The following is a 20,437-nucleotide window of genomic DNA, read 5'->3' on the forward strand; positions in this document are numbered from 1 at the left end:
ACTAGAGTCGCAGATGCTATAACCGATACCCAGTCGAACTGACCGTTTGCAGTGCGTCTATGCGTTTTTCCAGTGCCCGAATGCTGTTTTCTGTAGACACTTGTGACGCGTGCGTAAGCTCCAACGCATGAGCTTGCGCAGGGGTTCCCATATGTGACTTGAGTTCGTTCTGGGATCGGCAGGCTTTTAGGGAGAAATGGTAAGTGCGAGGACTAGGGCCACTGCAATATCGTACAGATGTCAACCATCTCCGTGACTACCCTGTCGCGCTCATGATCCAGTAACTTGTTGGCGTTGATGACTTGGTTCCTGCAGTCGTCCACCCTTGTCATAAGTGTATCGAGTCTCCCGGAGAATTTCTCCAATGTAGATTGAGTGTCGTATATGAGCATGCGCATAGACGTCCCAGTCGCGTCTTTTGGTGCCAAGGGTGGGATTATCGGTGGCGTCGGGTCTTGACAGATGGTATTTTTCTGGAGGATGTGGGCCCACAGCGCATTCGCCGCCATGTCTAGCGAGTGAACAAGAGACAGGGGTGAGCGCTTACATAACAAATAGGAATAATAAATAATAAATAATTCTAGCAACAACTCGTTTCGATCGAGTGACCTCGGGGTTATGAGCCCCGCGCGCTTCCTCTGCGCCATGTTGCTGTGATATCTCCGGGCACCGAGATGATGATAAGCAACTGCTTGCCCGCCAGTTGCTGGGAATACAATATATAGAGATACTTCAATTATACCACTAGGGAGGTCGATTAGTCGCTAAGTTCTCCGCCACCTGCAGACTCCATAACCCTATCTCATCGTGGGGAATCTTATTCCATCTGGAGTAAACCTGAAAGACGGCTCAGTACGAAATGTATGCATGGCAAGATCGAAGAAGTACCTCGTCCGCGTGCTTCAATAGTTCTCGTATTCGTTCCTTAGCTTCGCGATCGCTCTGTGCATACTTCATAGTCTCCTCATATAGGGCAATGTTCTCTTCCTCGAGCTGCCACTTGGCGTCAGACAGAAGTGCCGCGGGACATAGCCTCGATGCTTGCCTTGTGCAGTGTCTCTTTCAGTCTTTCTCTTTCTGCCTGCAATACCGGAACCGTGCGGGCACGTACTGCAGCCCGAGGATCCAAATCTTCTTTCCATAAATCCTTCCTGTCGACTTCTCCACGTTGTTTTCTGGCTCGTGCCTCTGTGACTACTGCGTGTAGCGTGTTGATGTTCTCTCTGACGTTGTAATCCTTGAACAACCGTTCACAGCTTGCCTGGAGTACAACTTAAGTCTCGCGAAATAGAAATACTCGACGCACTGACATGCACTTGGTCTTCCATGTGCCGGGATATGGTGTTAAATATTCCCTCCGCGCCATGTGGCTCTTCTTTGCACCACAGCGCGAAGCACTCCTGGAAATCCTCGTATCTTCCCGCGGTTAGACGGACAGACAGAGTACTTCGATAGCTCATAACTTACGTCCACTTGTGCGCCGCTCTGTTTATTGCCAGCTGCAATGCGGAATGAAAATGTGTCCATCTTTTTGTGTCTTGTGTTCCTATCGCCATGATTTGTAGTCGACCTCAACGCGACCGCGTAGATTGCCTTGAAGGGAAGTCACGTGCTGCCGCGGCACACTCACCTGCTCAGCGAGCGACTCAGCGCCGAGCTTCAATCGCTTTCATGCCATGGACCGTGATGATGAAGCCGAGAATGTGCAGACTGCGATGAGGCCGCAGCTGCAGCAGAGGAGCTCCATTCCATCCTTTGTTCTTATTATCTTTATGCTTTTCCTGCTCATGAACCACAGCGGAGACGAGTTCTTGGCTCGGAATCATCACTACGATGCGTTACGCTCTCTTACTTATCAGCTGTCCAATTTTACGAATTGGATGAACGGATCCGATACCAACTTTTCCATGGTACGTGCGCACCTTAGTCGTCGAGTCGAGGTTAACGTCCAAACCTTGGCACAATCAGCCCGATCGAAATCCCTCACTTCGGTCTCTCGTCGAGTCACACTTGACACTCGGGTCTCGTTTGGACCCATCTAGTGCTTCATACTTTCCAAATATAACTAGGTTTATCCGCGGGGAAATCGACTTTCACAACATCACCCTTCCGAGCTTGAATGACACCCAGGCTCCCTGGACGTCGCACGCCGAATCGTATATGGCAAACATGAACATGACGGAGATTGTAAACTACTTAGGCACGCAGGATTGGAAAGCAACACGAAAAATGGCATGGAGTGTCATCGACCGTGCGGCTGTAGAAGAAGGTGTGTCAGACAGGCTGGCAATAGCTCATGTGCGATAATTCCATCTTGCTATCTTTGGTCCATCTGTCTGAGGATTCCGTACCTAGGGAAGAATTGATTTTGTTGATGCGACAAGCGGTAACGGGGTGCGGCTTGATTTTGAGGGTGTCCATTTCATAGCCAATGGTTCGGTATATGGCTTTGCTGAACTTCCCGGGTAATTAGTCTTTCGTCGTCATATTGGCACTTCCATTGGCTTATAGGCTTTCAGACATCATATCGACATCAGGTACCTCCCGGCAATCGTACCCGAGGAGTCACAGAATGGAACTACTCTTGTCGTGCGAAATGAACTTCAGTCACGGATAGACAAAATCAAGACCATGATAGACAATGGGGTCATTGACCAAGAGCCTTCGGAAGGTTGGTGTGGAGTATTTTGTCCTTGGACTCCGTTCATGATGTGATAGCCAACAGTGGAGTTCATAGTGATTGTGGATTTTTAGTATATGCTCAGATCGAACCGTCCCTAATCTCTGAAGAACTCATGACTGACGTTGAAAGCGAGCTACAATCGCCAACGGGAAAATGGACACCAAATGTTTCCCCCTTCGCGTCAACGGTGTCCTGCTGAGTAGGGAATGTGGCATGCTCTTTCGGTTCCATCATGCTGAGGGACAAAGGTTAGCGGAGGTGCTTCTTGTTTGTTACTCGTTAATCATTCAACCCTCTCATAGAACTCAGACATTTCTCCGAAGAGTCATTAACTGTAGGTTGCCTTACTCCCTACAAGGAGATTCGTTCTCATCGGCAATGGTACAGATGGGAGTATTTCAGGAGTTATCTCCCTCATGATGCTCGCTCTATCGTGTCGTCACGTTGACCGTACACATAGTCCTGCTGCTCTTCAACGTCTGTCGGTCTGGACTTTCTACACCCAGGCCATCGTCGACGCGGTTTCTCTCGCTGCACACATCACTTTTGCTATCTTGGCACATGGAACACCCTCGCTCGCGTTGATTATCCCAGCTTTCGCCTCCTCTATAATTTTTTCCATAGAAGCGGTAAATCTTTTACGCTGCCTCTGTTGCCGTGTTTGACGTCTCGCTATAGCACCATGCAACCCTTATCAACCAAGTCCAGGCCCCAGGAGATGCACTTAATACTACTATACCCCCACCGAGACCTCCACAGCCGGCTCTACAGGACAATGGACCAGGAGCTGAAACTGCCCAGTCAGCACAACGTCCTCAAACACCCCCTCCGCTCACGGCCCGTTCCTTCCTGACTGCTTTTGCCCGGAATTTGTATTCAGACCCACAGGCACGCATCTGTACGTAGGCTGATTATTACCTGTTACTTGTTTGGCTGACTGTACTAACGGATTGGATTACTTATCTGTCTCACATTCATCGTCTGCGCAATCGTGTCGCCTTCGCTGGCTCTTTTTTTCGTCGGATCTATGTATTCGTTATTTTGGCTGTCACAGATCGTTCGCTCCGTCAGATGTGGGAGGAGCAGTTCGTTGAGTGCCGAGTACCTCATTGGCATGTCAATATGTAGGCTGTGGTTCCCTTTCTGTGAGTCTGTTTTTTTCGTCTGTCTTGCTGGTTCTAACAAAGCTATAGATTTTTTGGCGAATTCGACGAAGGTATTGGATATAGAGCCACGACGTGAGTGTTATTCTGAGCGCTGTGCATAGTCTAACCGTCTCTATAGGATGGGTATACTCCCTCGCTGCGTTCGTTCTGTTCCAAGTCGGTGTGGTTCCCCTACAGAAGTCCCTTGGCCTCGCGTTCTTTCTGCCGAAACGGGTTTGTATTCTCATCCCCAAACGCACTGCTTTTTCCTCCGTATCTGACGTCTCATCTTTTTATATAGTTCGCTACGGCACAAATGTATGACTACCATCCCCCAATGCCGTCAAACATGCACGACCCCGAGGCACCGGGCCAGCTACTTGGCGACTGCTCCATTTGCATGGAGGTAATCCATGTCGAGGACTCGAAACAATTGCAGCAGGTTACTGGCGGGCTGCTGCAAAAGGTAGGCGTCAAGAAGAGTTATAGTGTGGCCCCGTGTCACCATATTTTCGTGAGTTCGATGCCACTGGTGGTTGTGGTACTTAGTGCTCAACACAATCCTACAGCATATGGAATGTCTTGAAAGGGTATGTCATTTGAGGTCCTCTGTTTTGTTCTCCAACTTCATGATGTTTCTATCCTCCAATACAGTGGCTTGCTCTCAAGGTAAGCATAATCTTGTGTATTGCACACTTGACAGAAACTGCTCCTTCTTTGTCAGGAGCACCCCCAACCCTCAGCACTCCTCTTTGAGTGTTGTAGCTTGCAAAAACCCACCCAAATCAAAGGTTCTACCATCTAGGTACTGCATAGGCACACCACCACTTGCTCTTTTTGTCTTTTGGGTTGGTTTTGGTTGGTTTTCACCACTGAACCACACTTTGACTCACAGCACAGAGGATGGGCTACAGTACAAAGAGCAAAGACAAGAGCACTTGCCTTATAACTTGAGTTAGCAAGTAGGTTTTGGGTAGAGTTTTTAAAGGCTCTTGTTCTTGGTAGAACAGTAGAATGAATATAGAATTTGATAAGTAACCAGGGTCAAAATCCCTGAGTTTATATACATGTTTCCATATGCATGGACCAGTAATGTATATGGAAACTGTTACTATGTATAGTAAGGAATAGCAGGGAATGCTATGGAATATGATGCAATGAGTGATGTCATTATGACATCACTGTGGAGCTGATTGCTAAGGCAAGTCATGTGATATAACACATGTATCAAAACATGTACATCAGTAAATTCAGCCAAATTACAGCATGCACATTAGACAGTTTTTGAATGCTTAGCTTTACTGATGTATGTCTAGATGAATCTAGATGTTGGATATATTATGATATTTCCAACACTTCATCCTCAACATCCCCCATCGAGCCCACATCCTCAACACAAATGGTCAGTGCAAGCCGCATCTCCTCTCCCCCAGGGCAAGTAACAATTATATCCTGTCGGTTGCTCTTGCTGTCACCCTCTTTGTCCTCACCATTGCTCATACTCATGAAGTTACTCTTTCTGTGTCCACCTCCACACCCATGGCCCTGCAATCCCAATCTTCCCCTCCATTCTACTCTGCATTCTGGCTGATGAGGTGATACTTTCTGAGCATGCAGGTGAAGACGTGTGACACTGGTGATGAAGCTTATGTGTGTCCACTCCACTGTCTGAGAACACCAGTGAATGAGGAGAGATGGGTGATGGTGAGAGCAATGATGAATCATACTCAACAAGAGGAACTGAGTGAGATGTGCTGTGAGTCAAAGTGAGGTTCAGTGGTGAAAACCAACCAAAACCAACACAAAAGACAATGAAAGCGAGTGGTGGTGTGCCTATGTGGTACCTAGATGGTAGAACCTGTTCTTTGGGAGGGTTTTTGCGAGCTACAACACTCAAAGATGAGTGCTGAGGGTTGGGGATGCTCCTGACGAAGAGGGAGCAAGAATGTGATAGAAAGCAATAGGGTAGACTGCTGTCAGCCTACAGAAGGATGGATGGTGACTTAATTCGATGTCCTAAGCTGCACTGAGCTTAGGGAGGGCTTGGGGCGAAGTATATGGATGATAGATGATGATAAGCAAAGTAGATGATAGCTAGACCCTTAATAAAGTCTCAACTATCGAAGCTGATGAATGATTTACTGAGAGATGATAAATTGCAAGCAAGAGGGGCTCTCTGATGTCTTTTTTTTTTTTGCTACCTAAGTACAGTGACTTATATACAGTACAGGGGCATTGCCTATGGAAGACAAGGTGCAAACACTTGGTAAGTGATTGGTAACTGATGAGTAAGGAATGTAAGCGATGGGTAATCGTCTTGGAAAGCATTGGTAAGCATTGGTAAGGATAAGTAAGCCAAAAAGCGAAGAATCAGTAAGCAAAGTCAAAAGATTGGTAAGTATTGGCAATAGGTGAGTCAAAGACAGTCAGAATGTCAAAGTATGAGTCAAGCAATGTCAGGAACTAAGAAAGCGCACTGGAATTGCATTAGGGGGAGGCTGTGCATGTCACATCTTGAAGAGATTGCTTCTAGGCCAAAGTGGGATGACAGAGAGGCAGCACTGATCTGATGCCGATATAGTACATCCAAAAGTGGACAGGGTGAGTCAGATGTCAACAGGGGTCAAGCTTTGGGGGTCTGTGGGGTGACAGGAGCATAGGGGATCACAACTTTCCCCCCCAAACCATCCTCTCAGTGAAGCAAATAAAAACTTCATGAATGAGGCTCTGTTGGAAGAGAGGATGAAGGGGGAGTGTCTTCTGCTGTATCTTGCAACAAGGAGGCAAGATGTGCATCATACTTGTCATGGATGCGATCAGGGAGAGTGGAGAACAGTAGATTATACTGTAGCTGTCACAATTTTGGAAGAATGATGGACAAGACTGGTATGAAGATGTTGCAGGGGGCAGGGAGGAAGGATCCATATGCTTCTTGGACTGGAGAGACTGAAACGACCACATAAGACCTTTCCAAGTGAATGACAGACCTGAGGCGACCAAAGAACATCCTCCTGGAGGTCATACTGACAAAAAGAACACACTGTCCAAGCTGGATGGGCTGAGAGGGGGCAGATGAGGGTGGGATGTACCAGGACGCTTCAGGACGGTGTCACACACCAAAGGTGTTTGGTGAGGTGGACATGGATGTAGCTGATGAATGGAGGTGAAGACCATAGCCCTCATGTGAAGAAGGACAGCCAGCAATGTTGACAGTCATCCCTCGCACAAGAACAGGTTGTCAATGCCAAAGAAAAAGGAGGAGGCAGGTTAAGCACCAATAAAATTCTTAAGCACCCGTGTATGGCATTCTGGTTTTTGACGTATCTCCACCAATTCTGCAGACACCGAAACCATTCCCACACTCACTTGTAGTGCTCAGCCACATGATCCTACCTTCCAAGATTGGAAAGGATTTGTGCACTCCATACGTTTCTACAGCACTCCCTCCAAAAGACACTCATTTCGCTAATTCTTCTGATATGGCTGCCTCCACATCAGTCATTTTGCTTGTCCCCTTTGCTAGGGACCATGGCTACATATATCTACCAGGAGTTCCTACCAGCTTCCGTCCTGAAGCGTCCTGGTACATCCTACCCTCATCTGCCCCCTCTCAGCCCATCCAGCTTGGACAGCATGTTCTTTTTGTCAGTATGACCTCCAGGAGGATGTTCTTTGGTCACCTCAGGTCTGTCATTCGCTTGGAAAGGTCTTATGTGGTCATTTCAGTCTCTCCAGTCCAAGACGCATATGGATCCTTCCTCCCTGCCCCCTGCAATGTCTTCATACCAGTCTCGTCCATCATTCTTCCAAGATTGTGACAGCTACAGTATAATCTACTGTTCTCCACTCTCCCTGATCGCATCCATGATGAGTATGATGCACATCTTGCCTCCTTGTTGCAAGATACAGCAGAAGACACTCCCCCTTCATCCTCTCTTCCAACAGAGCCTCATTCATGAAGTTTTTATTTGCTTCACTGAGAGGATGGTTTGGGGGGGAAAGTTGTGATCCCCTATGCTCCTGTCACCCCACAGACCCCCAAAGCTTGACACCTGTTGACATCTGACTCACCCTGTCCGCTTTTGGATGTACTGTATCAGCATCAGATCAGCGCTGCCTCTCTGTCATCCCACTTTGGCCTAGAAGCAATCTCTTCAAGATGTGACATGCACAGCCTCCCCCTAATGCAATTCCAGTGCACTTTCCCAGTTCCTGACATTGCTTGACTCATACTTTGACATTCTGACTGTCTTTGACTCACCTATTGCCAATACTTACCAATCTTTTGACTTTGCTTACTGATTCTTCACTTTTTGGCTTACTTATCCTTACCAATGCTTACCAATGCTTTCCAAGACGATTACCCATTGCTTACATTCCTTACTCATCAGTTACCAATCACTTACCAAGTGTTTGCACCTTGTTTTCCATAGGCAATGCCCCTGTACTGTATATAAGTCACTGTACTTAGGTAGCAAAAAAAGAAAGACATCAGAGAGCCCTTCTTGCTCGCAATTTATCATCTCTCGGTAAATCATTCATCAGCTTCGATAGTTGAGACTTTATTAAGGGTCTAGCTATCATCTACTTTGCTTATCATCATCTATCATCCATATACTTTGCCCCAAGCCCTCCCTGAGCTCAGTGCAGCTTAGGACATCAAATTAAGTCACCACCCATCCTTCTGTAGGCTGACAGCAGTCTACCCTATTGCTTTCAATCACATTCTTGCTCCCTCTTCATCAGGAGCACCCCCAACCCTCAGCACTCATCTTTGAGTGTTGTAGCTCGCAAAAACCCTCCCAAAGAACAGGTTCTACCATCTAGGTACCACATAGGCACACCACCACTCGCTTTCATTGTCTTTTGTGTTGGTTTTGGTTGGTTTTCACCACTGAACCTCACTTTGACTCACACCGGGGCATGATTGACACAGCAAGCTTAGGAGGGAGAGGAGGAACACATTTAGGGGTGAATGCGATATGCCTCTCACATCTGCTGTGCAGGTATGTCAGCAAGAGTATGCAACGTGGATCAAGAAGACACACAAATTGCTGTTCAGTTCTGAGGTACAGAATGTCCAACTGGTCGATTGTGACAACATGGAAGTTTTTCGCTTGTGAGAGGTCCATCGACAACTATGCCATGTCTGAGCCACTACTGACCCGGCAGAGCTGCTTGCTAGCTCAAGATACAGGGATGACCGCAACTTGACCATGTCACACCTGCCTGTCCATAGTGTAAAGTAGTAGGCAGATGGATCATTGTCAAGGTCATGCAGGGGGGCGGTCTCTGGGGATGTCTGCAAGAGACCTCAAGTAAACATGGGAGATTAGCCAGAAGACAGACACTGGATGGACATAGCACAGCGAGAGTGAAATGGTGAAGAAAGGCTATGCATCAGGGGGGCAGGGAATGGTGGAATCACAGTCAAAACCAGTCAGTGACAGATTTAAACCATCTATCTGCTTACTGATGCAGTGACTGCAGCCTGGATGAATTACGGAGTAAATGGCACACATCCTATTGTACAGAGAAAATCATGGCAAACAAGATGAAACACAAGATTGCAAGACGAGCGAGATAGGTCAGGAGAAGGAAAGGGTAACTATGAGAATCAGCCTACTGACAGGAACAGGTTGACCACCATCTCACCAGGGCTGTGGGTGGAAACTTCGCCTGCAGGGGATGGAGCTGTAATTACTGAAAGGTGGCTGAAAGCTTTGGCCATAGATGGTAATGGTGACCACACCAAGTCAATTAGTCTCACATAAAAGGTCGCTTCTGCAGTGATGCCCACCATGACACTGGCTACTTTCTGTCTGATCTGGCTCATGCCAGATTAGCCCTGTTGACTACACCCCACTTCACAAAACATGGCCCCTTTGGGTTGTGCAAGTTCATTGAACTTCCACTAACTGGCTGGAACATTCAATGGCCTACCCCAAATCCACCACCTTGCAGCAAGACTAGTAGCAAGCACCTCGTGCAAAATCTAGGACACAGGATGCTAGTTCTACATAATCTATAACAGTGACATTGTGCAGTACAAGTTACATATGTGGTAGAGGCTTGCTGGACTATGACAATGGTACTCGAGGGGCACCATGCCACCATTATGATATTACAAGGGCAGCAGTAGTGGCCTGCAACATTGCAGGCATATATTCTAGGTGCTATTTCAGGAATGCAAGAGAAAGCAATAGGGTAGACTGCTGTCAGCCTACAGAAGGATGGACGGTGACTTAATTCAATGTCCTAAGCTGCACTGAGCTCAGGGAGGGCTTAGAGAAAAGTATATTGATGATAGACAAGGATAAGCAAAGTAGACAATAGTTAGACCCTTAATAAAGTCTCAACTATTGAAGCTGCTGAATGAATTACTGAGTGATGATAAAATGTGAGCAAGAGGGGCTCTCTGATGTCTTCTCCCTTTTTGCTATCTAAGTACAGTGATTTATATACAGTACAGGGGTGTTGCCCTTGGAAAACAAGGTGCAAACACTTGGTAAGTGATTGGTAACTGATGAGTAAGGAATGTAAGTGATGGGTAATCATCTTGGAAAGCATTGGTAAGCATTGGTAAGGATTAGCAAGCCAAAAAAGCGAAGAATCAGTAAGCAAAGTCAAAAGATTGGTAAGTATCTGCAATAGGTGAGTCAAAGACAGTCAAAACATCAAAGTATGAGTCAAGTAATGCCAGGAACTGGGAAAGCACACTGGAATTGCATTAGGGGGAGGCTGTGCATGTCACATCTCAAAGAGGTCACTTCTAGGCCAAAGTGGGATGACAGAGAGGCAGTGCTGATCTGATGCTGATATAGTACATCCAAAAGTGGACAGGGTGAGTCAGATGTCAACAGGGGTCAAGCTTTGGGGGTCTGTGGGGTGACAGGAGCATAGGGGATCACAACTTTCCCCCCCAAACCATCCTCTCAGTGAAGCAAATAAAAACTTCATGAATGAGGCTCTGTTGGAAGAGAGGATGAAGGGGGAGTGTCTTCTGCTGTATCTTGCAACAAGGAGGCAAGATGTGCATCATACTTGTCATGGATGCGATCAGGGAGAGTGGAGAACAGTAGATTATACTGTAGCTGTCACAATCTTGGAAGAATGATGGATGAGACTGGTATGAAGACATTGCAGGGAGCAGGGAGGAAGGATCCATATGCTTCTTGGACCAGAGAGACTGAAATGACCACATAAGACCTTTCCAAGCAAATGACAGACCTGAGGCAACCAAAGAATGTCCTCCTAGATGTCATACTGACAAAAAGAACATGCTGTCCAAGCTGGATGGGCTGAGAGGGCACAGACAAGGGTGGGATGTACCAGGATGCTTCAGGATGGAAGCTGGTAGGAACTCCTGGTAGATATATGTAGCCATGGTCCCTAGCAAAGGGGACAAGTGAAATGATTGATGTGGAGGTGGCCATATCAGAAGAATTAGTGAAATGAGTGTCTTTTGGAGGGAGTGCTGTAGCAATGTGTGGAGTGTGCAAATCCTTTCCAATTTTGGACAGTAGGATTGTGTGGCTGAGCACTACAAGCAAGTGTGGGAATGGTCTTGGTATCTGCAGAAACAGTGGAGATATGTCAAAAACCAGAATGCTGTACATGGGCACTTAAGAATTTTAACCAGCACTTAACTTGCTCCCTTTCTTTTTCTTTGGCACTGATGACTTGTTCTTGTGCAAGGGATGACTGCCAACATTTCTGGCTGTCCTTCTTCACATGAGGGCTATGGTCTTCATCTCCATTCATCAGCTGTATCCATGTCCACCTCACCAAACACCTTTGGTGTGTGACAGTGCCATTCTTTGCTTAATTATGGGAACTAATTTACTCTAAAAAGTATGTCATTGGTCATTGCTAAACATCTGGAAACTCAAGTCGCTGAACACCATGATGGAATGTATGAGGGGGCTAAATGGAGGAAGTATGCAGTTAAAGAGATCATAGAGTTTATGGAGATGCTGTATGTATGAGACTGTAGCTCGTGGTGCGAAGCTGTCCCTTCTTCCATGGTGTTCTTCAAACGGCAACCTACTTGGTTCCATTGTCAGTCATGGAAACAGCATGGCACCTCATGCCCCACTTTCCTGGCTTCGACTCGCTGTATTTCTCTCCCAGAATTCATGTCACATATCATGGCTATTTCACCGACTTTGTTCCTAAACTTTCCCATTTGTCCTCTCCTCATGCCATTGCTAACTGGAATGGCTGTGATCTTCCCTCAGTGACTTATGAAGATCCTTCGCTCTTCTCCATCCCTGCCTTCATGGTTACTCATGACACCTTCATCTATGTCACCTATAATGCCCACATCCTCTTTGGTCCCAAGTTTTGTGGGATCATCCTGCCTCTTCAGGTTTGGCTCAAACATCTTGAGTGCCATTTCCGAGGAATTTGGGCTGATGGCACCACAGACATCTGGTGCATCCCTAGGTGGTTCCATGAAAGATGAATTGGTGGAGATAGATTTGATGAGAAACTCTTTGCCTTCTGCTGAGAGTTTAAGTTACAAGGAGATATGGGTACAGTTGGAAGATACTCAACTGCTAATCGCCATCTTGGATGGATTACAGCAACCAGTAGATGAGAATATGCTTACTGGCCATCCTTGGAGGATGTTCTTCGAGATCTCGAACATACCACGGAGAAAGGTGATTTCAACTATCTTGCTCAGCCATGAAGCTGCAGAGTTTATGCTACAGCTCTTGCAAGAGCTTGCAGCTCTCATGCCACTCATGCACTCCTATCCTCTTCCCAGTACAGTAGATGTACCATATGCATCTGGAGGGTGTTACCACAAGGCAACTGATAGTTGTATCATTGGGGACTCATATTCTTCATTTGAAATAATTGTATGATATGGATGTACTGGATCTCGCCATCATCAAATCTGTTTTCCTTTTCCATATAGTTGTGCCAAACCTTTTTTAGGGTTCACAAGGAATGGTCTTCTGCTACATGACATGGCATGGAGTTTCTTCAGGTACCACTATTTTGGTCCCCTAGAATTTGATCTCCTTGAAAGACACAACCCTTGCATTTCCTTACAGAGATTCACAGAGAGAGGCACTTCTATCATAAAGGAATGGTGAAATCCTTGTCCACATATTCCCAAACCTCATTGTAATTGCAAGTCCCAATCTGCTAGAGCTTCTGCTCACAGACCAAAATGCCAAGTGGATCATTTATTAAATCCCCCATCACATTTGACTCATCCTGTCAAGTCATTCCTTTTCAAACACTTGCTAATGGACTTCTGAAGATGTCTGAAGGATTATCCAAACAGATTCTGAAACTCAATGGAGTCAATTATGCCTCTTGGTTTGTTCATATGAAAGCCTATATGCAAACACTCAGCATTATGAATATTGTCAGTGGTGCAAAACCTTTACCCACTGATGTCATGCAGCAGGAACCTTGGCACATCTCCGATACTTGTGCACAAGGAATCATTATGCTATACTGCGATCCAATGATCGCAATGTCTATTGATGGGAAGGACACTTCCAAAAAAAAGTGGGATGAACTCAAGTCCAAATATGGTGAACCTTCCACCATGGCAACCTTCATGGAATTTCAAAGGTTGATCTGTATTCAGATCAAACCTAAGGATGACATCATGTTGAAGATCTCTGAGATCACCATGATTATAGCCACTATTCAAGGCCAGGGCATAGATCTCAATGATAAAATGAAAGCCCTCATTCTCATCCATTCCATGTCCCAAGCCTGGGAACAGGCACCCATCAATATCCTTTCCTCTATTGCTGCTGCACAATTATCCACTGATACTGTCATACCTCACATGATAGAAGTCTGGAGTGATAAATCTGGAAAGTCCCTGCTTCCTCAGCAGGAGAAACCTTCTACCTCAGGCACTTCTACTGTCAAGCAAGAGTCAAATTCTGTTCTTGCTCGCATGAATAAGCCACTGCTTTGTCAAATTTGCCATGGTGGGCACAATACACAGGATCACCATGGAGGTGGTTCTTCTGGCAGTTCTGGATCATTCCACAGAGGATGCAAAGGTCGTGGAAATTGCAGAGGAAATCATCGTGGACATGGTGGTTTTACACCTTACCCACAGCAGCAACAACAACAGTCCAGTTCCTCAGGCCATGGCTGAGGACAAAACCATAGATGTGGCAAGGGCAAAGCCCATGCCAACAATGTTGAAGTTGAGTGAGTGGAAAATGTTGAATCTGCTTATATTGAAGAAATCCCTGACTATCAACAATATGAATATGCTGCAGATGAGTTTGATATAACTGCTATTGAAATCCCTCGCAAAACTACTCCTGAACTTTCTCCCAAGCAACCTGCTCCAGTTGAGAATGTATATTCTAACAACCTTAACACCTATATTGGTTCACATGTCATTGGTGAAACAATGACATATGATCCAGACCTTACTCACCAAGATATAACTACTGCTATGGAATTGGTCAAGCTTACTCCCAATCTCCCAGTAGATGCCTCCACAGGCCAACTAGTGTCTTGGTATCTTGAAGAAATTCAGAACCATCAATTAGATCTAGTTGAGTCAGTCAAGATTCATGTCAACATCCCACAAACTGATTCACCTTGCACATGTTCTATTTGTTGCCAAGCAGCCCTTGCTTTACACTGAGTGGTCTCACCCCTACAGGAACCCTGGGAATGGGAGAGTTCAAACTCATCAGAGGCAGATTCCCCTTCCTGTTATTGGGAAGGACAGGATATGTCCTTGTAGTCCCAGCTTGCCCTCAAATTGAGTGGCAGATCCCATTTTGGCTCGTGAGAACATGGTGGTGATTGGGAATGTTGAGAGAAATGGTGGGACATCTCTGCAGGCAGACAGGCATGCTAGTCACATTGCTGGATATGTTTGAGGACATGATCATCGCAACTGAAGATCTGTCCGAGTATTAAAGAAAAACCACCCTATGTCTTTACAGACATTTTATGAATCTGTGCCTACTCCAGTGCCATGTAAACCTTTCTGTATTCAGCATAATCCAGATATCAAGTATGACCCCAATGAATCAGCTTTGGGATATTTCCCTGGTGAATTCAATAGGAATGCATACAATGCTTTTGACTGCTACCCCTTGGGTGTGCATGCATCATTTAAGAACTTACCAAAGGGTGAGTCAATTTGGATGTTGGATTCTGGAGCTTCACATCATGTGACTCCTTTTAAAACTGATTTCTTCACTTTTCAAGCTTTTAAAACTCCTTCCCTTGCATCAACTGCTGGGTTAAGTTGAGTCCAATTACTTGGTGAAGGAACAGTGGTTATTTGCCTTGAAAATGGGCAGAATTTACCCCTCCATAATGTAGTCTACAGTCCTTTGTTCTCAAAGAGACTATGTTTGAGAAATGTGCTGTTGAAAAACAGGTATCACAGCACAGTGACACTTACCAACGAGGTGATCCGAGCACCAGATGGCCAGATTGTCTTAGAGGCATGCTTAGCCTCTCCAACTTCACTGTTACACTGGTTTGTGGGCATACCACTTCCACCTACCACTGCATATGCAGTCCTTTGCCCTCTGGTTAGGACATTGCTGACCCTTTTATGGCATAATTGGCATTGCCATCCTACCAATATTATTCTTCACCATCTCCAGCAATTGGGTCTTCCTACATTACAAATACAGGGGGAGCCTACCTCTTGTAAAGGTTGTGCTCAGGGCAAACTTTCATCTGAAGCTTTTAAACCTTCTTGGAAATGTGCTACCAAACCTCCTGAATTAGTTCATGCTGATCTTCTGGTGTTACCTGTGGAATCCTATTTCTGCTCCACCTACATCCTTACTCTCTTGGATGATTATTCCTCTTTTGGCTTCTGTCTTTATCTCTGCAACAAATCTGACACTTACACTGCTTTTGCCAATTGGATGGTCTCTGCCCAGAAGCAGACCAGTTACCATCTTCTTGCACTCTGTTTGGATTGAGGGGGAGAATTTATGGGTTCTACTTTTAATGCACTCCTTTCTACACATGGTATTACTCATCAATTGTTGATCACCAATCATCCACAACAAAATGGTCATGCAGAATGCTTTAATTGAACCATTTCTGAGAAAGCTGCTACTATTCAGCATCATGCATGCATTCCAAAACACTTCTGGAACTTTGCTTTTGACTGTGCACTCCATGTGTACAATCGCACTCCATTAAAATGGATCTTATTCAAGACTCCAGTGGAACTATTCTTAGGAAAAGTTCCTGATATCACTTATTTCTGCACCTTTGGCTGCAAAGCCTTTGTATGGGTTCCCAAAGAACAACAAAAAGACAAATTGGAACCACACACTGTCGAAATGGTATTTTTGGGATATGAACCAAATACTAAAGGATATAGATTCATAAATGGTCAAAAGATCATTCTTTCTTGTACAGCAAAATTTGTAGAAGACTCCTTTCCTTTTTTCTCAGATTCTAAAAAGACTGATACCTTTGACCCCAGTTCTGAAAGCGACTCATCATCTGAATCATCTGATTCATCTGACTCTGAAAGCCTTCATTCATTACCAGATCCTGATCAGATCCAATTGCTGCCTCATCACTGGCAACCACCTTGTCCATCCACATCATCTAACCCACAGCAGGGAAAAGCTGTGGACCAGCCTAGAGCTTCTGGTTCTAATCAACCAATCAGAAGAGCACCTGCTGCTGCACCATCAGTCGACCCTCGAGTTCTTTGTCATCCTCATACTCCTTATTCTATTCCTGGTGACTCCTGAAATGTTTGGAGAGCTCAGCCACAACAATCCAAAGACCGAGAACCATGTCCAAAATATTGTTTTATCCCTGTTTCCCATCCTGGAAACATTTATGGAGATAGACCTCCTGTTCAAATAGAAAAGGATATCCAACAAAACCACAATCAGGCTCAACAATGGATTTGAAATGCTGAGCATAATATTAGGGAATGAGAAGAAGCTAGAAGACAATATGATGAGGAGCACAGACCACCTTCACTGGTCTTGCCACCAACTTTGGTATCTCCTCAGGTTCCTAGACAGTGGACTGAACATCCACAAGGAACTACTCCTACTTCTCCTTTATCTCCCTTAACTCCACTTCCTGAATCTCCAAAAGGAATGCCAGATCAAGAAGCTGGATGCACCCTTTTGAATTTGCACTCACTGCTCACATTAAAGAATCACCAGAACATTATAAAGATGTTCTAAAATTATCTCCTGATTTGCAAAAGAAATGGTTTGATGCCATGAAGGATGAATTAAAATCAATTGAAGAAAGACAAGTATGGACATTGGTGGATCCTCCCAGGGATTGGAAACCAGTCAAGTGTCAATGGGTTTTTGCTATCAAAAGCAATGGTTGCTACAAAGCTCATCTTGTGGCAAAAGGCTTTACACAAGAATTTGGTACCGACTTTGAAGATACCTTCTCTCCAGTGGCTCAATTTGAAACTGTATGAATCTTACTAGCTTTTGCTGCCCAAAGAAATTGGGAAATGGAAGCCCTGGATGTCAAAACTGCCTTTCTTTATGGCAACCTTGATGAAGAAATATATATGGAGCAACCAGAAGGTTTCAAAGTTTCGGGTCAAGAGCACAAGGTCTATCAGCTGCTTTGAGCCCTCTATGGCTTGAAACAAGCAGCACTTGCATGGAATAAAGCCTTACATGCATCTCTACTTTGCATGGGCTATATTTGCTCAAAAGTGGATGCTGGAATTTATATCTATTCTTCCAAAGCTGGTATTGTCATTTTCCTTGTCTATGTCAATGATGATTTATTTTTAGGATTGGACAAACATCTTCTGAAAGCCAAGAAAGAAGAATTCATGAAGAAATGGGAATCCTGTGATCTTGGGGAAGTTAAAGAATATCTCAGAATTCAAATTCACTGAGATCAATCAAAGAAAGCGCTCTATCTTGATCAAATTCCCTATGTGAAAAAGGTCATTAAACATTTTGGGATGGAGACTGCTCAAAATGTTCACACTCCACTTCCCTCAGGATTTCAACCAGAAAAAGCCCCTTCTTCATATCAAGCAACTTCCCAACTTTGCTCCCAGTACCAGTCAATTATAGGGTCTTTACTCTATATGGCACTCAGAACTTGTCCAGATATTGCCTTTGCAGTAATCCACATGTCTCAATATATGGCAAATCCCACTGAGGATCACCAAAATAAAGCCTTGCACATAGTTCACTATGTTGCATCCACTCCAAAAATAGTGCTTTATTATTCTGGACTTGAGTCATGAATTTTTGGATTTGCAGATTCCAATTGGGCTTCAAATAAAGACACATGTCATTCCACAACCAGTTTTGCCATGTTCCTTGGCACTTCCCTCATTTCTTGGCAATCACGAAAACAGAAGACTGTTGCACTCTCCTCTACAGAAGCTGAATATATGGCTCTCTGTGATGCTGCTCGTCAAATCAAATGGCTTCATATGCTATTTGATGAACTTCATCTCAAAACAGACAAGACCATATTATATTGTGACAATATGGGTGCTCCCTTTATTGCTGAGAATCCAGTCTCAGATGGACACTCCAAACACATTGACATCCAATGGCATTATGTGTGTGAATGCATACAAGATGGTTTGTTTCATATTGAATACATTCAAACTGACAAACAAAAAGCCAATGGTCTTACAAAGTCTTTGACTTGGCAAAAATTTGAAAGTAATTGCTCATTGATTAGTTTGGTTAACCTACCATTCTAGAGCAAGGGGGAGTGTTGGAAATATCATAATATATCTGATGTCTAGATTCATCTAGACATACATGTTTTGATACATGTGTTATATCACATGACTTGCCTTAGCAATCAGCTCCACAGTGACATCATAATGACATCACTCATTGTGTCATATTCCATAGCATTCCCTGCTATTCCTTACTATACATAGTAACAGTTTCCATATACATTACTGGTCTGTGTGTATGGAAACATGTATATAAACTCAGGGATTTTGACCCTGGTTACTTATCAAATTCTATATTCATTCTACTGTTCTACCAAGAACAAGAGCCTCTAAAAACTCTACCCAAAACCTACTTGCTAACTCAAGTTATAAGGCAAGTGCTCTTGTCTTTGCTCTTCATACTGTAGCCTGTCCTCTGTGCAATATGAAGGAGCTGAGGAAAGGCAGAGCCCTCCCAATTCTTCGTGTCTCTTCATGAGCAACAAAGTATGGCCTGGAGCAGACAATAATCAGTGTATCTGGAAATGATTCTTGCCCTCATCTGCATGGTCTGTGCCATTATTTTTATCTGGGACGATGCTCATCATTGAGCCTTCTGCATTGGCAAGCAGTTTGTCACTTCCTGCCATGTCAACCTTGGCCCCAGCTGCATCCTCCCCTGTAGGCAATGTTGTCGGAGCTTCACCTGCCTCCACAGCCATGTCTCATGGACACAAATGACAGAGTATGCTTGAATCATGGTTTCCTCTGTGTAGTTTCATCAATCTAAAGGCCAATTTGGAAGAGTGCATGTCTTCATGGAAGTGGAGAAGTTTTATCAAGATTGCCATTGCCTGACTAAATTCCCCTCGCGATGTGGTATGATCTTCCCCCCTGCAATGTTTCTTACTGTTCATATTCTATCTAGCTATCCTACTCACTTTGCTTACACCGGATACATGGGATGTATCCAAATCCCCCCCATCCATACTGTTGACTTTTGATTTCCTTAGACACTTCTAATTGTGGTTTCTTATGCATTGCTCTTGCCAAACATCTAGTTTTAGGCTCCAATATGTCCAGTTCTATCTTTCCTTACAATACACTCAATCATGACCACAGACACCTGAGCAGTATAGATCAGGGAATGTAACAGTAGTGTCGACTTGACACAAACCATTTTCTGAATCAGAATGTGTACTCCTTGTGTCAGAAGAGGCTGCCACCAACAGAACACATTTGTACTTGGTTACTTACTGATAGGGGCATTGATATCGACCAGCAACAGGCCGCATTAAACTTCATGCCCTCTCCACATGTCCAACTTCATTTCGAACCATATGCTTGCTGCTCCTGCGACATTCCAATAACTGCGACTTCTCATTACTCATAACTCTTGGATGGTTCAAGGCATTGTGTTGTATTCAGCAGCTGCCTTCTCTGAGCGACGATGCAGCTGTTCCACAAGATCTGGCTCCCATTGGGGTTGTTCAGCCTCCAGCCAGTACAGACATCCATGTCCCTGTGCCGAGTGAGGTTCCTGTCGAAGTCTCTGACTCTCCCTCACCCAATATTGGGGATGTTCATGCTGACATGGCGGCTGAAAACACTCACTCATGTTCTCTGAGCCCTAGCCCTAGCAGGATGGACATTCCCATTCCTGCCACTACTCAAGGTTGCTTCACGTGTTCTTTATGTGGTGCTTTAGTGTACTTAGTTACTTGGCCAGATTCTCTGTCAATCAGTACACGTGCTCTTGCTCCTGCACCAATCAAGGCACAACCCACAGTTCCATATTTTCCAGAAGAGAGTGCAGATACTCCTGTTCCTGCATGCACTGAAGAAGTAGCTGGGGGTAAGTGTTGTACTTGCTGCTCACTGGTCATGGGACAAGTCTAAGAACCTTGATCATCAGTGTCAACCACTATATCCCCT

The 20,437-nt window shown here is 44.9% G+C and overlaps 3 protein-coding genes and 1 non-coding gene across 4 annotated transcripts; 1 reads left to right on the forward strand and 3 right to left on the reverse strand.

Annotated features, from left to right (window-relative positions):
- Positions 1-16: 16 nt before the first annotated feature.
- On the reverse strand, positions 17-509 carry F5J12DRAFT_718782 (uncharacterized protein; the record flags this gene model as incomplete). Its single annotated transcript, XM_051741127.1, has 2 exons — positions 17-183; positions 236-509. The coding sequence occupies 2 exons, from the start codon at positions 507-509 to the stop codon at positions 17-19; spliced, it is 441 nt and encodes a 146-aa protein (XP_051601382.1).
- Positions 510-581: 72 nt separating this feature from the next.
- Positions 582-653, reverse strand: F5J12DRAFT_t89. Its single transcript has one exon. It is a non-coding gene; the product is annotated as a tRNA-Met (tRNA).
- A 43-nt stretch (positions 654-696) lies between these two features.
- On the reverse strand, positions 697-1,591 carry F5J12DRAFT_821710 (uncharacterized protein). Its single transcript, XM_051745323.1, has 5 exons — positions 1,468-1,591; positions 1,311-1,416; positions 1,046-1,261; positions 889-993; positions 697-837 (listed from the first exon to the last, which is right to left on the reverse strand). Exons 1-5 carry the CDS (start codon positions 1,554-1,556, stop codon positions 745-747), a joined length of 609 nt encoding a protein of 202 aa, XP_051601383.1. The 5' UTR covers positions 1,557-1,591; the 3' UTR covers positions 697-744.
- Positions 1,592-1,676: 85 nt separating this feature from the next.
- On the forward strand, positions 1,677-4,584 carry F5J12DRAFT_904922 (uncharacterized protein; the record flags this gene model as incomplete). Its single annotated transcript, XM_051748595.1, has 15 exons — positions 1,677-1,910; positions 1,969-2,298; positions 2,356-2,465; positions 2,520-2,671; positions 2,719-2,863; positions 2,887-2,931; positions 2,986-3,017; positions 3,071-3,312; positions 3,362-3,585; positions 3,755-3,828; positions 3,877-3,921; positions 3,968-4,062; positions 4,130-4,342; positions 4,398-4,418; positions 4,483-4,584. 15 exons carry the CDS (start codon positions 1,677-1,679, stop codon positions 4,582-4,584), a joined length of 2,064 nt encoding a protein of 687 aa, XP_051601384.1.
- Between the last annotated feature and the right edge of the window lie 15,853 nt (positions 4,585-20,437).

The sequence above is a fragment of the Pisolithus orientalis genome (genome assembly GCF_024613125.1).
Source record: "Pisolithus orientalis strain OTSU chromosome Unknown F5J12scaffold_9, whole genome shotgun sequence".
NCBI classification, from domain to species: domain Eukaryota; kingdom Fungi; phylum Basidiomycota; class Agaricomycetes; order Boletales; family Pisolithaceae; genus Pisolithus; species Pisolithus orientalis.